At 47.4% G+C, this 15627-nt stretch overlaps 1 protein-coding gene across 3 annotated transcripts in view; it reads left to right on the top strand.

The window, feature by feature from the left end:
• The first annotated feature begins 9222 nt into the window (after positions 1–9222).
• Positions 9223–15627, top strand: part of LOC120644830 (cysteine-rich receptor-like protein kinase 11) — a 37881-nt gene continuing 31476 nt past the window's right edge. The window contains exons 1-6 of one of the 3 annotated variants that reach the window (XM_039921562.1): positions 9224–9421; positions 9514–9968; positions 10158–10210; positions 10897–10964; positions 11865–11944; positions 13534–13542. In XM_039921562.1, the coding sequence (XP_039777496.1) occupies positions 9537–9968; positions 10158–10210; positions 10897–10964; positions 11865–11944; positions 13534–13542 (642 nt within the window). In that variant the 5' untranslated portion in view covers positions 9224–9421; positions 9514–9536. Of the gene's footprint in view, positions 9969–10157; positions 10211–10896; positions 10965–11864; positions 11945–13533; positions 13543–15627 lie in introns of all 3 variants that reach the window. The other 2 variants (XM_039921561.1, XM_039921563.1) reach the window with 2 other exon arrangements.

Raw genomic sequence — 15627 nt, 5'->3', positions numbered from 1 at the left:
ATCTACACCTCCTTCTCTAACTCCGGCAAGATTAGGGTTCGGATTAGGGTTCCGGATTGCTAGGGGGGGCCGCTGCTCACCACCGGCCTTAGAAGGAGGGCTGGCTGGCCGTAGGCCGGCGCGGCGATGGAGGCCGGCGGCGGTGGCATCGCCGGCCCGGCGCGGCGGAGGACGGTCATGATTCACCTCTTGCCTCCTGGAGAACCGAGCAAGGATTCTGACGACAGTAGGCACCTGATCCTTATCACCACGAGTTCACGGTTTTGTTTGCAGGATGAGGGGAAAAGACCATTGTAGCCCTTTTTACCCCTCGTTGTATGAATAAATTCCATGAAAGATCTATAAAAATACACATATGGGAAATATAGCATTTCATAGTTCTAATAAAGAGTTTCAACTTGTGTTGTTGTGATGGCCCTGTATGCTGGCAGCAATTCTTTCAAACTATCCCAGTGTGCACCTTCAATGTTACCAGCAAGCGAGGCAACTGTAATCTGATTTTTCACCCACTTTGCCCATGCTGAGTCACCTGGGTGGTGTAGCCGATGCAAAAGCTTGAGCAGGAGGCATTGGTTGAAGGTTTTCAAGTCCTTGACGCCGAGGCCACCATGTTCCTTTGGGAGGCAGGCTCGCTCCCATGCTACCAGACACTGAGCACCACTTGTTGACGACTCACCAGTCCAGAGGAAGGCACGGCGGCGTTTGTCCAGCTCCTCAATTGTGCCTTGTGGTAGCATCATGGCAGAGAGGATATAAATTAGTGAGCTGTCCAAGACGGCATTCACCAGGACTGTGTGGCCCATGGCGTTCAACAAGGACGCCTGCCAGCCACTGTGGTATTTGTCCACTCGAGCGATCAGTGGGGTGAAAGCGCTCAAGTTGAGCTTGACATTGGATAGCGGCATACCGAGATACGTCTGAGGGAAACTATCTTTGCGGCAGCCGAGGATGTCGAGGAGGCCAGGCAGATCAGCAGCGTCCACATTCATTGGGACAATCGTACTCGTGTGAAAGTTTATCCTGAGGCCTGTTGCTATGGCAAACTGATCGAGCAAATTTTTCAGCCTGATGACATCTCCCGGAGCCGCCTTAAGTACAATCAGCATGTCATCTGCATACTGTAAGACCGGGCAACTGGCGTTGTTTATGTGAAAGTGATCGGGTGCTCTAGCCTAAGAGGGGGAGGGGGTGAATTAGGCACTAATAAAAACTTAGACCTATGGCTCCAACTAGTTTGCACAAAACTTAAACTAAAGTATGCTATCTAGATGTGCAACTAGGTTGTTCTAGTGTAAAACCCCTATCCCAAAAGAGTTTAGCAACCTATAGCCTTTCCTATCAAGAAACTATTCTATGAAAGTAAAGGCACACAAATTGCTAGTATGAAATGCGGAAGCTTAATGAGCGGGATAGGAGATAGCAAACTCTTGACGCGGGTGTTTATCCCGTGGTTCGGTTAGCTACAAAGGCCCACCTACATCCACGTTGTTGTAGCACTCACTAAGAGTATTGCTACTCGGCCACCAAGTCTCTTCCGTGAACACAATCACGGTCACCTTGGCCTCGGGTTCCACTAAGGAGCTTCTCCACAAAGGATGGGGGGTCTCCACGTCCCCCGCACAAAGTGTCGTCGCCGCTCCACACCAAGTCGGAGGGTCGATGACGTTGCCGGCGAGCTTCACGCTCCAAGGTGCCGGCGCACCAAGCTCTTATTTTGGTTCGCTAATGAACCATAGCACAAAGGCTCAAGGCCTTGCAATCTCACTCACTAAGAGCTAATCCTTTACACAACACTCTCAAAGTGTGCTAAGGGCTAAGGATATGAACACTAAGCTCTTGGATGGCTTGGAGTGGTTCTTGGGTGTGTATGTGACTTCCTTAGACTCCAGCAATCTTCAAATGGCCGGGGTGAGACGTATATATAGGCCAACAAGTCTTGTAGCCGTTGCTCCAACGGTTAGCAGAAAATCTACGTATCATCGGATGAACCGATGCCTCTGGCTGGGGTAGCGTCGGTTCATCCGGTCACTCATAACCCGAAGTAGCCGTTGAACTCCTGACAGCTGACACAGTGACCACCGGTTGAACCGATGCTTAGCCGTCGGTTAAACCGGTCACTCACAGCACTCAACTCTTCTGCTGACGTCATTCCACTGATGGTATGCACCGATGCTTCACCGGTTCAACCGGTGCTGAAGACTTGACTTTTGCGCGACTTGCATCGTCTCTGGAACACAGTACGCCCAATGCACCGATGCCCCTTTTAGAACCATCGGTTCATCCGGTGCCTATAAGCTGACTTGGCTTCGATTCCCTTCTGCACCAAAATACCATGGCGTCGGTTCTTCCGACAACCATCGGATGCACCGATGCTCATGCGTCGGTTCTTCCAGTGCTACCGACCGAAGAGCTTTCAGGGCGCTGCCCTAAGACCCGTGAGGGGCGGCTCCCCCTTGACCCCCGTCTGCTAAGCGGAACCCCCGTAGGGGCGGCCCTTCGGGCCTAATTTTGCCTATCTTCTCTTTGTCATCACTTAAAAACCTGAGAATGGTTATCTTAACAATCATATTAGTCCCATTGATTGCGTTGTCATTCGATCACCAAAATCACTCGAAAAATGGCATAAATGGTGCCATGTTTGTTTCAATCTCCCCCTTTTTGGTGATTGATGACAACACAATCAAAGCAAGCATAATATTTGCAAAAATTGACAAATTTAACCGCTTGATACCAATTGAAACCGCTTACACTTGCTTGGATGCTTACCATCATCCAATGATGACTTGGCCTCCCCCTAAAACCATGATTTCCCCCTTTGTTCCTCCCCCAATCTTGCTACTTCTCCCTCATGACTTGATTCACTCAGGTATTTCTCCCCCTTTGAGATATGCTTCTTCTCCTTGAGAAAATACCTTGCTTTGATCCACATTTCTCCCCCTTTGGAATCAAATCACCTAAAAGGTCTTGCTCCTAAAAATTTCTTGCAAAACAATATAGCGCTCTGTTCCGGTTCATCTGCTGGATTGCATGTTTAGCTTCCAGGTAGGTGAAGGGTGCAGCCAGGTGTGCAAGGTCCACCACAGGGGAGTCGTTGTAGATGATGTTCATGTCAAAGCCCCAGGTTGTTGCAGTAGAGGTGCCGAGGATGGAGGAGAAATACGCGGTGAGGGCATCTGCTTTAGCATTGTGCGCTGTGACCTCAGTGCCATCAATGACCAGAGTTTTGATTTGGTTCCTCCGGAGTCGAGCAGTGGCGTGAGCATGATGGAAGGCTGTGTTTGCATCAGCCTCCCGTATTGCCCTGAATTTTCCTCTTTGCTTCCAGTACGCTGCCCTCTCTCGAATTGCCACATGCAGTCGATCAGAACAAGCTTGCCTCAAGAAAAGTTCACCTGCGGACAGAACACGAGTTTCTTCTTGCAAGTTGAAAAAAGCGATAATGAATTTGCAGTTTTGTGTGAGAAAAGGGGGTGCCCGCCTTACCCTGGACCATACCTTTGCTGCACCTCTCGACGCCTTCAACGAACTCGCAAGATCACCTGCCGCGTCCGTTGTACCAGGAGCAGCACACCAGGCCAGGAGGATGGAAGGGAGGAAATCATTGTGTATGAGACACGAGTTCTCGAAGCGGAAAATATTTGGTTTTGGAACCGTGGTGGAGATGGTGACAACTAGAGGGGTGTGGTCAGAGGTGGGGCGTGTGAGAGAGGTAAGAGTAGTGTTGGGGAAGGTAGTGCTCATAGTGGCGTTAAGGAGAACATGACCTAGACGGGCGAGCATTGGGGTGTCACGTTTGTTAGACCAAGTAAACATCCGATCGAGAAGAGGGAGCTCCATGAGCTGGAGAGTGTGGATAGTATCGTTGAAAAGCGCAGCAAGAGAGGCATCAAAGTGATCATTGTTTTTGTCGTCCAGAGAGCGTATAAGATTAAAGTCCCCAGCAAGAAGCCAAGGGCCAGACACAAGTGGCGCAAGCTCAGTTAAGTCCTCAAGAAAGGGTACCGAGTCCCGGTGGTCAGAGGGGGCATAAACATTCGTGACAGAGAAGAGAATGTTAGTGACGGTAGAGGAGAGGACCGTCGTTAATGTGTGCTTGCGGGCAATGAAGCCCTCAAGGGAGAGGGAGCGTGCATCCCACGCAATTAGTATGCCACCTCTGGAGCCACTGGCATCAACACACTGGAAATCTCTAAAGTTGGGCGGTAAAAAGGAGTGAGCTTTCTGGTTTGTGGTGGAAGAGAGCTTGGTCTCTTGCAAGCAGATGATTGTGGGGTGTGCAGAGGTTAATGCATCCTTAACAACGTCGCATTTTAAAGAATCCCCAAGCCCATGCACATTCCAGGAGAGCAAGTGAAACACACGACCGTTTTGATTCTTTCCAATAGGACAAGCACCGAGCTAGAGCAAATCACCACACAGTGCACCTTCCATCCAAGGCACAGTGTGGCGAAGCTAACATTAACCTAGGAAGAAGGGGCGAGCACAAAGACTCCCCGAAGAGCTAGGACAACGACGACACGAACAAGACCGAGATCAGTTAACAACAACACGAGTGACACAGCTAGAACTAAAACACCAAGGAGACTGACGTTGGCGCTACTGCTAACAAAATGTGGCAAAGCAGTCCGCGTCCACGATGAGAGATCAGGCTTCATTCCTTGGATTGTAGCACCAGGTTCAGCTGCGCAGACGCCACCGGCCCAATGCCTGCGGCTGCGGCGAACTTGCAGAGATCAGTGCCGCCCAGGGGTTTCTTCTTCTTGCGTAGGAGCCCGTGCTTGGCAACTTGATCTTGCAGGTCACGGGAACAGGAGGACAGTGTGTTCTTGAGTGTCTTGAGTTGAGTTGCCTTCGCTGTCATGGTGATGAAGGTAGGCTTTTCCTTAGCGGCCAAGCGTGAACTGGGCTCGCGGCACGGCGGCTTGGCATGCGGCGGCCACGCGCGGGCAGGCGCTCCTTCACGGGAGAAGGGTGCTCAGGGGAGGAGACAGGGGTAGGTGGTGGTGGAGGAGGTGTGTCAGGCAGTGGAGCCGGATGCCAAGCGAGGAGCGGGATGGATGGGTAAAAGGTGCGAGGCTGGCGAGGTGGCGCGGTAGTAGTAGCAGTGATCACCAGCGGGAAAGCAGGAAGGCGGGGCAGCGGGTAGGCGTTAACAAAGCCGTGGCAGAGGATGGTGGCACCGAGGAAGGCAGCGGGGTGCAGCGGTGCAGGGGGTTGTGGTGGCTGGTTTGCTGGCGGTGCTGGAGGTGGGGCAGGCCCAAAGACCGGGGGTGGCATGGCGGCTGGAGCTGGTGGCGGCAGGAAAGAGATAGACAAAAGGTATGCGTGTACTTCCCGGCCATCACTGTATTTTGTGCAGTTCTTCTTTGTACTTCCGGCCATACTGAGATCATATATATAACATTTTAGTTCTTCTTTGTACTTCCGGCCATCACTGTATTTTGTTCGCAGAATCACAATACTGCGAATTCAGTATGCGTGTTCACAAGAACATATGCTGCTTCTCTGAAGATTGGAATGGTACATACTTTTGTCATTTCTCGCTTCCATGAATTTGATTCAGAATCCTGCAAATTTCCAGGATATTTTCTTACATCCAAACATGCTGCTTCATTGAACATTCAAATTGCACACTCCTGTCATTTCTGTCTTCCCAAGATCAGATTCAGAGCGCACTGCTTTCTACTAAGCACAACGACTGTACCATATCTATAACATTTCAGCTTCTTCAAATTTGTACGGTTCTTCTCTGTACTTCCGGCCATCATTGTATTACGTGCAACGAATCACAATACTTCAATTCAGTATGCGAGTTCACAATAACATGTGTGCTGCTTGTCTGAAGATTGGAATGGTACATACTTTTGTCATTTCTCTCTTGCATGAATTTGATTCAGAATCCTGCAAATTTCCAGGATATTTACCCACATCCAAACACGCTGCTTCATTGAACATTCAAATCGCATTCTCCTATCATTTCTCTCTTGCAAAAATCAGATTCAGAGTGCACTGCTTTCTACGGAGCACAATGACAGTACCATTTTTTTATTCAGAGTATTCTTGATTAGCTCTGTCAGACTATCCTTGGTCTTCAACTCAGCAACGACTGTACCATTCTTGATTACCAAAATAACAAATTGACATGAATTTTAACGAGATTGCTCTCGGTGTGTATGAAATTGCTCTCTGAGCCATTGCCAGCGAACATGGCTCTGGTTTTGCTGCTGCATGCGACGGCCACCATCGTCCTTGCCGTGCGACGTCTGTTCCTGCAACCCCTGTCCCCCCATACTTGGATAGAAAGCTAGAAACTCGTGGCCCTGCCGGTCGATGCTATGCAAGGGGCCGACGCGAGGCGAGGGCGCCGAGAGGATGAGCACGCGGAGCCGAGCTCATGAGAGATAGTTCTGCGCGCCATGCCGGCCCGCCGGCGAGCCGCGCCCAGGAGCCGCTCGCGTCGCGTCGTGGTCGCCCCCTACGCCTCCACCAGCCGCGCCCAGATGCACGGGAGCGAGGCTCCTGGCACTCTCGAGGAAGAGGAGGACGGAAGCCCTGAACGCGGCGGCGCTCCGGCGAGCTGCGTAGGACGACGCCCCAAAGGGGGGACGGTGTTTGAGATACCGACCGGGTGGACGGTATTTCATATACCGTCCGCCTCCTGGGCACCTACCGTCCGTCCGGTCCGATACGACGTGTGCGGCCGAGATGGGAGCGTTGCAGGGGGTGTCTTCCTTGTCAGGTGCAAGCAGAGTGCGCCGCCGCGGACGAGACGAGACGACCTAGCGCGCGGCGAACACTTGTGGCGGCGCGTACCTGCCGGTCGTCTTCGTCGGGGTCAGAACTGGGAACACGGAGGGGTGTGGCCGGCGGCGAGCTTCTGCAGCAGAGGCCGCTGCACTGACGCCGCCACTCACCACCGGGACGGACGGCTGCCGGTGATCAGCACAAGCCCAGAGAGAGCACCCTCCTGGGCAACAACCTTGCCGCGGCTGTCGTGGCATCAGCTTCCAGCAGTTCAGGTTGAACCTATGTGCAGGGAGCTCTCCAAGTCCAATCTGTGTGCAGGGAGGGAAGACGCTGGTGGGTGCAATTGGCAATCTGTCAAAGCCTGAATTCCCTGACGAGTCTCACAGATCTTCCAGGTAATCAAGAACGGGGCGGTGCAACTCTGCAGCCACGGTACTCTGGGCATGGAGATGAACAGTGATTTGCGAAACAGAGAGATGACAGGTGCTATGATGATCTGGGCAGAAACCAAGTTTCACCTATCCCTCGTGGCGTTGCCATGGTTCACCTCTTGCCTCCTGGAGAGCCGAGCAAGGATTCTGGCAATAGTAGGCTCCTGATCCTTATCACCTCGAACTCATGGTTTTGATTAAAAGATAAATCTCACCCGAGTGATTTGGAGGCTCTCCTCACTCAAATTTTTTTCTTCCCCATCTACACCTCCTTCTCTAACTCCGGCAAGATTAGGGTTCGGATTAGGGTTCCGGATTGCTAGGGGGGCCGCTGCTCACCACCGGCCTTAGAAGGAGGGCCGGCTGGCCGTAGGCCAACCCGGCGATGGAGGCCGGCGGCGGTGGCATCGCCGGCCCGGCGCGGCGGAGGACAGTCATGATTCACCTCTTGCCTCCTAGAGAGCCGAGCAAGGATTCTGACGACAGTAGGCACCTGATCCTTATCACCACGAATTCACGGTTTTGTTTGCAGGATGAGGGGAAAAGACCATTGTAGCCCTTTTTACCCCTCGTTGTACGAATAAATTCCATGAAAGATCTATAAAAATACACATATGGGAAATATAGCATTTCATAGTTCTAATAAAGAGTTTCAGGACGAGCTGCAATCTATGCATAGAGGAAAAAAGTTAGGAGCTGTCAACGTGAGGGCACCATGGTCATTTCTCCTGTTATAGTGTCCTTGAGACTTATGAAACTAATTTTGTAATGAATCAACTACTCCAAAGTTGCGCCGTCTTATCTCTATAAAATTTCATAAATTTAGTTATGGCCAAAGATAAAAAGCTTCATTGGCGGAAGAAATAAAATATGTCTGCTAGTGCTATGTACCGTGCAATGGGATCATGCCCGAAGAAAATAGTTCAACAGGAGCACTGGCCCGTCTGGGCAGCCTACCGAGCCCCCAACCTCAGTTCCAGGTGACGGAACCAGGGATGGAACCCCGGTTGGCCAGCTCCCAGACTGGAGTTGCTACCACGACGCCACAGAGTCCTCCGCAGCCAAGAGTTTCTTATCACTATGAAATCATTGTTTTTGTTTGTAAGACAAAGGGGAAAGACCATTATGCCCCTCCTTTTTGTGAGAACCGCCCAATTTAATACTATTTTAAATGAACCACCGGTCATTATCATCCAGATGAGAGTTAATACGTGGTTGCCGGAGAGCGTGCCACATGTTATCTCATATCTAGAGACACGAATAACCGACACGTCATTCATCCAAAATAATATCAAATCCGGTAGTCCCGGTATGTGCTCCAACATACGTCCAGAATCAGCGTATGCACATACCGTTTACAATCGAATACATCACCAAAGAACCACAAATAGCAGTTTTTACATTACTAGAGTTCGAAACTTATCCTTACAAGTTCAACATAGGAAGGTTCAAACTAATCTCCATTACAAGCCTTAGAGCTCACGAAAGCCATATTATTCAGAAACTTAAAGATTATTATATTTACATGCTCTCACGAAGTTCGATTACGATAAAAATATACTACGATGATGATGCCTTGCTCAAGGACATCACCATAGCCGCAACGACCTACTCTTCCCCCACATTTGGATCAGCGGGGTAGAAGTGGCCGAACACCACTTCCGGCTCACCTGCAACTAGGTTTAGAAAGCAAACTGAGTACAAAAGGTACTCGCAAGACTTACGCGATTAAATAAACAAGAATCATGCATTGGTTCAAGTAAAAGCTTTAAGGCTAAGTAATTATTGCATAAGCATTAGCTCTCTACACTATCACATATCAGAATTGATTAATGTTGCCCAAACCCCTAATAACTTTTAGTTAGTTAAGAGTATAACATGTAAAGTGTCACAGAGGTGCCACGAACCATTTCCATCATAACCGAATTTCTACGAGGAGTTCATGGGATAATGAGCTTGCTCATAACCGAGAGTGCGTCAATTCGAATATCTTTTATTCATTTTGGTACTTGGCACACAAATAAAAAGCGTCCCCAGCAACCGGTCCATACTTTCCACACGGTTTCGCGAGCAAAGGATACAATGGGTGAGGGACTGAGGGTCCATGCGAGCGGAAAAGCAAAACCATCTTCCATCCTCACCTCAGTCTGCGCCGCTGCGTCAAGAGAAAAAACAGAGTCCAGACCGGCTTCAGCAACTCATCCTCAGAGCAGAGTTGCTGCCGAGTGAATAGAGAGCTCGTGGTGGGAGAATCAATTTGTTTGCTCTGATTGTTGCTCGGAGAAGATCCAAAACGTTTCAAGATCTTACCTCATCTGCTCGATCTTGTGCGCAGCTGCGTGCGGCGGGAAGGTTTCGATGGCAGATCCGGTGGCCACCGTGGTGGAGAAGATCGTCAAAATCGGGCTCAAGATCAAGGAGGCCGTGAACAGGGTTCGCCACAACGAGGAGGATTGCCGCGAGATCACGAGGCGCGTGCTGAGGTTCAGCGCCATCCTGTCGCAGCTGCAGCAGACGGGGACGGTGGCCGACAGCCCGGCGCTGGCCGGTGCGCTGGAGGACCTGGAGGAGACCCTGCAGCGTGCCCTCGAGCTCGTCACGGCCTGCCAGGAGAGGACCACCACCCGCCGCCTCGTCGCGGCGGGTGACCTGTCGAAGCAGCTGCGCCGGGTACAGGATGACATCTTGAACAAAGTGATGCTGGCGTCCTTCGCCATCAACGCCCACACCACCATCTTGTTGCTTACTATTCAGGCTGGTGGTCAGCCTCCGCCCCGGCAGCAGCAAGCGGTACAGTTGTTTGATGCTTTAGTAGATGTCCTGAAACCTGAATCTTTGATGTTAAATCATGTTTACCTGCTAGCTTCACCTTCAAATTGTTAATAGTTTACCCAAATAATTAGAGATGACGACACATATCTTCTTGTAAAAGCTTCACAATGCCACCACAAACTAATTGAATTATTTTCCATATTTCAGGATGCAGGACTGACGGGTGTATCGAATGACATTCATTCAACTGAAGATGCTAGGTACATATGGCTGTTTGTATTCTCAGTTCCTGACGGCTAGCTTGTTAGTGCAGAGACTGATGGAAGTAGTACTTCCATAGTTCGACTACTAAGAATATAAATTATAAATTGATTGGTGTAAAGGCAATATGTTGCCATGAGTACCCCTTCTTGTTAGAGCCATTACGGTGTGTTATTAGATGTCCCTTCAGTCTTGATAACATGACACCCCTACCATCATATTGTCATGACTATAGAGCGAGTACCAAGTAAAGCATACTGGAAGTTACCTTAATTTTTTGGTATATTATGGCTTATGCTGTTTTGGCATATAAAGTCTGACTGATGTGATTCATTTACGTTATAAACTAACTGAATCATCATCTAACTGGGTACTAATTTTGTTCCTCCGCTATGTTGTGTCACCATCCTTTGAGCTATTAAACTGTACCATTACAATATATCTACAGAAACCTATTTGATGGAATTAAAAAGAATATGCAGAGAAGATATGTACACTTCTTGCCCTGGAGCCTTTCCAAATGCACCTATGTCTTTTTCTCAATTTCCATCCTTTTATTCACTACTGGATGTTGAAGTTGATGAACTAACCATATAATAACTTGCAAGCATTGTGGCATCAATCATTATTTAGTTTTCACCGACCTAAAATATAGCTTCTTATCAATATATGGTAATAATGGCAGGTCTGATTTGAACGGTGAGGAAAACATTGTACCAACAGGAAACGATGCCCCCTTTGCTCCTTTAGAAGGTAAGATGGATTTCTGCTAGCTTGTTCCTGTAGTGGGTTTCAGCATAAATCACTTTTATTTTTTTCTACATAAAAATTACATTTAATAATTACCTTAGATAAAGTCATGACCTATGGATAGCTACGTGGAAGGTAAAGTTTACATGTTTACAAAGAAAAACACAGCATGCTAATAGAAGTACAGGAAATAAAATGTCAGAGAAAGTATGCTTTTATTTAGTCTGACTCCATGTTTAACTTGTTATTTGGGTTTTACTTACTAAAATTAATTTATCCATGCAACTTCTAAGATCTATATTCTTGTCTACTCAATTGCTTGCAATAACAATGTCTTTAATTAAGCCAATTATGAATTCTATTGTATGGCTTGTAGTTTAGTTGGCACCTCTAGATTAACAGGAATAGAAAAGTTGCATTGGGACCTTCAGAACTCTTGAATGCCATGGACGAACTAGGTCCCTCTTGTTTTTTCCCCTCAGCTCCACCAATGAATGAACATGAGATCGGGTTCAACCTTCAGCTTTTCACCAAAGACAAGCTGGCTTATCTATCAATTTAGCTAGTCATGTCTACTTAAATTTGCACCTGAACATTCCACCAACCTTTTAACGAAGTCTTAATTAACAAACCAAATTTGTATCACTCATTTGTTGGTACTCCTGTGATACACGCAGATATATGGATCCTACAATATTAACTCTTTCTTTGTCATAGACATAACTCTTGTTGATGCTACTCATTTGGCGGGCTAACTAGTTACCAATGCTCATCACTTCTTTATTTTACTTCTTCAAAACTATCCATGTTTACCGCTCTGCTCATTTAGAATGATTTTTATGGCCACATCAGCTTCATGGTCGCATAAAGCTAAACTAAAGGTATTTGTTGTTTCCATGTCAGCCTTAAAAAACTTCAGTTTATTTGAGTTAAAGGATGCTATAAATGGCGGAAACATCATTGGAGAAGGTGCATTCTGTATGGTTGTAAGGAACATGGCCCCATTTAGGCCATTGTTTGTGATTTTGGTGATTGAGTGACAACATAATCAATGGGACTAACAAGTTTGTGAGATCACACTTGTAGGAGTTTTTAGGTCCCATGGATATGAGTCAACATGTCTAATTCATCGTCAAGACGCAATGTCCAATCTATTGTCGAGACGCCAAGTCCAATCCACCACCATGATGACAAGTCCAATCCGCCGTAGAGATGTAAAAGCATAGTGGAAATCCAGAGATAGAATAAATTTGAAGGATCCAATTGATCGCTGCGATGCATTGGACGAGTTTGGCAGAAAACAGAGGTACCGGTTTAACCGATGCCTAAGCATCGGTGCATCCGATGGTTGTCGGAAGATCCGATGCCCTGGCATCCGTGCAAATCTGAGCACCTCTGGAGATCAAGTGAAGAAAGAGTGAAGCACCAGTTGAACCGACGAGGCCAAGTTAAGCATCGGTGCATTCAACGTCCTATGTTCCAGAGACGATGTCAAGCATGCAGCAGCCAAGCCTTCAGCACCGGAAGATCCGACGGCTACCGGAGTAATGCGTCGGTGCAATGACGTCAGCAAGGTGTAACGGCTATATGAAGGACAAGTATCACCGGAAATTCCGACGCCCTAGCATCGGTTCATCCGATGGTCCCTGAAATTGCTGCAGCGTGTCAGAGAGGCCAACGGTTACTTCAAAGCGCAGAGTGACCGGAAGAACCGATGCTCTATGCACCGGAAGTTCCGATGCCTACGCAGAAAATTGGCCAACGGCTAGTAACGGCTCTCTTGACATGGTGGCCTATATATATGTGTTCCCCCGGCCATTTGAAGCTTGCTGGAGTCCCAAGACATCACACACACACCCAAGAACACCTCCAAGCCATCCAAGAGCATAGAGTTCAAATTCTTAGTCCTTAGCACAAGCTTTGTGAGTGTTAGTGCTAGGTTAGCTCTTGAGTGAGTGATCAAGCAAGGTTTAGATCCTTGTGCTGTGGTTCTAGAGTGAACCAAACTTGTATCTCGGTGCGCCGGCCTCCTTGGAGCATTAGTGGCTCGCTGGCAAGTCAACGACCCTCCAGCTTGGTGTGGAGTGGCGTCGACAACATTGTGCGGGGGACGGAGACCCCTCCTTCGTGGGCAATCTCCCTTAGTGAAGATCGGGATCAAGGTGACTGTGATTGTGTTCACGGAAGAGACTTGATTGCCGGGAAGCGATACTCTTCGTGAGTGCTTCAACAACGTGGACGTAGGGGTGCCTTTGTGGCAAACCAAACCACGGGATATATCCTCGTGTCGAGAGTTCTCTTTCTCTCATCCCTCTCCTTTAGCTTCCACATTTCATATTGCAACTTGTGTGCCTTTACCTTCTTAGTGTAGTATCTTGTTAGGATTGGCTATAGGTTGCAAAACTCTTTTGGGATGAGAGTTTCACACTAAGGTGAATCGTAGTTGCACATCTAGATAGCTTGTTTTAGTTTAAGTTTTGTACAAACTATTTGGAGCCATAGGTTAAGGTTTTTAGAGTGCCTAATTCACCCCCTCCCCCTCTTAGGCTAGAGCACCCGAGGGCTTTCAATGGTCTACAAGGTACTCAACATATGCTTGATATTCAAATTGTTATTGTTTCTTTGATATGTCTGATAAATTTTCTTGTCCATCGAACAAAGATGGGTCACTTTGTCATATTTGGGAACTCTGGAAGCCAAGGCTGAATAATGGGTGCATAGGCTTTAGTAATTTGGACCAGATAAGAAGGAACGGGCACTGATTATTTTTTTGATGAAACAGGCACAGAATTTGTTGGCTATATCAATGAATTTATCACTCATTTGCATGTGAAACATAAAAAAGAGAGCCATAGAGGGGTTAAAGGGTTCGGATAAGTTTGCACATCTTTACATTTTAGCATTATTAATGCAACAAGCCTCTTTCCAGTATAACTGCAACATCAATGATTCCATCATTCTGTTACTTGTATCCATTGCCAGGCTGAATGATGATGATGCATCACAAATAACGGCACAGCTCAGAAACATTTACCTATGTTTTACTGACAAAATAATCCACTATAGTCGAAATACATGAATTTTTTCTTTGTTATTCATATTGCATTTTTAATTCAAAAGAGTAGCATTAGAAACAATTTAAATCCAGCGATCAGTAAATTTAAAATCTTAACCAACTTTACTTGTTTGTGACTTTGGGATTGTGATAGAACATTATCTGTTCTTGGCATCCGAGGTTAACTTGCCTTTTTAGATTGTTCACTTATTCTCAATTAAGGTTCCTACTGAGTTGACAATATCTTCCCTGCATGGTGATGACAGTGCGACGAGCATAGAAAAATTGAGTTATTTGATCTATGGAAGTGCATACTTATAAAGTTAAATATACTTTACAAATATATAATACCCTCACCTTTTCTTTTCTATAATGCAACCCATGATTCAAACCTTTTAATCTGACCAACAAGTAGTCTAAGAATTTGTAGATTATACCATAGAAATATATTATAATCAGATTCATATTCATATATTTGAAAGTATTTTCATATGAAGTCAATTTTATGTACTCGAATAATATAATGGCTGTGATATTAACAGTCAAAGGTAGTAATGGAGACTACATCAGGTCAAACACCTCCTTACATTTTTCAAAGGATGGAGTAATAGATATTACTTAGCAAATTCATATTTTTGAGACCATGGTAATGTCCAAAGAATGCTTTCAGTGACACCTTAGCATAAATAGAAACTAAAATAGATAGGAATTAAAATTTTAATTGATGAGAAGATATTCTTTAATTTTACGTGTAACACGACATAGCGGCCGGGTTCAATAAGCCAATCAAGCATAGTACTATGTTGCAACCACCCAACAAGTCAACCATATGTTGAGCCCTTTTACTATATTTGGAAATACTTTTTAACGCTTCCTAATACCTCCCAATGCCTACTCATAATATTATTTTTAATTAGTTTTAATTATTGAAGGGTAGAATAGTAATTGGGATATCCCAAATCCCACGACTTAAGATCCTTAAACCCCAAATCACGGGATTCAGATTCAAAGCTCAGGGGCTACTGGACATGTGTCATAACTCATAAATGATAATTTTTTAAAGGGCCCACTATCCTCTCCTGCCTCCGCCAGACCCCACGCCCACCGGCATCTTCTCTCTCCCGGTGAGTGTCGCCCCCGACCACCGCTTCCCGCCGCGCCCTCAGCTGCTGTCATTGCCGTGTCACCACCTCATTGCAGCCTTGCTCGCTGGCCTGCCCGTCCTGGTCGCCGACATTGAAGGCGCCACCAGTCGAGCTCACCTCCGCCGCCTAGGAAAGGCGCCCCAAGCTGCTCTCCTCACCACCATCGAGCTCGCCGAGCCACGCGTCCCGCTCCTCCAGCTTCCCATCCCCAAGCTCTGTCCATCGAGCTGCTCTGTTCTTGGTGGAACAGACCACCCGCCGATCTCCCCCATCAAACCCTCTCGATTCAATTCCTCCTAGGGTGAGCACCTCCAAGCCCTCCTCTACCTTCCCCAACCCGTGGCCTTCACTCTCCCTACCTGAGCAGAGCTCCCCGAAGCTCGGGATGCCATAGCCATGGCTACCGCTGCCGCCGTATCCAACCTTCGTTTCCCATGCCTAGAGTCACTGTCACACCCGATTTTAT

Source organism: Panicum virgatum, chromosome 8K (assembly GCF_016808335.1).
Source record: "Panicum virgatum strain AP13 chromosome 8K, P.virgatum_v5, whole genome shotgun sequence".
Lineage (NCBI taxonomy): Eukaryota > Viridiplantae > Streptophyta > Magnoliopsida > Poales > Poaceae > Panicum > Panicum virgatum.
The sequence above is the reverse complement of the archived record's forward strand: the minus strand, read 5'-3'. Positions and strand labels throughout refer to the sequence as shown.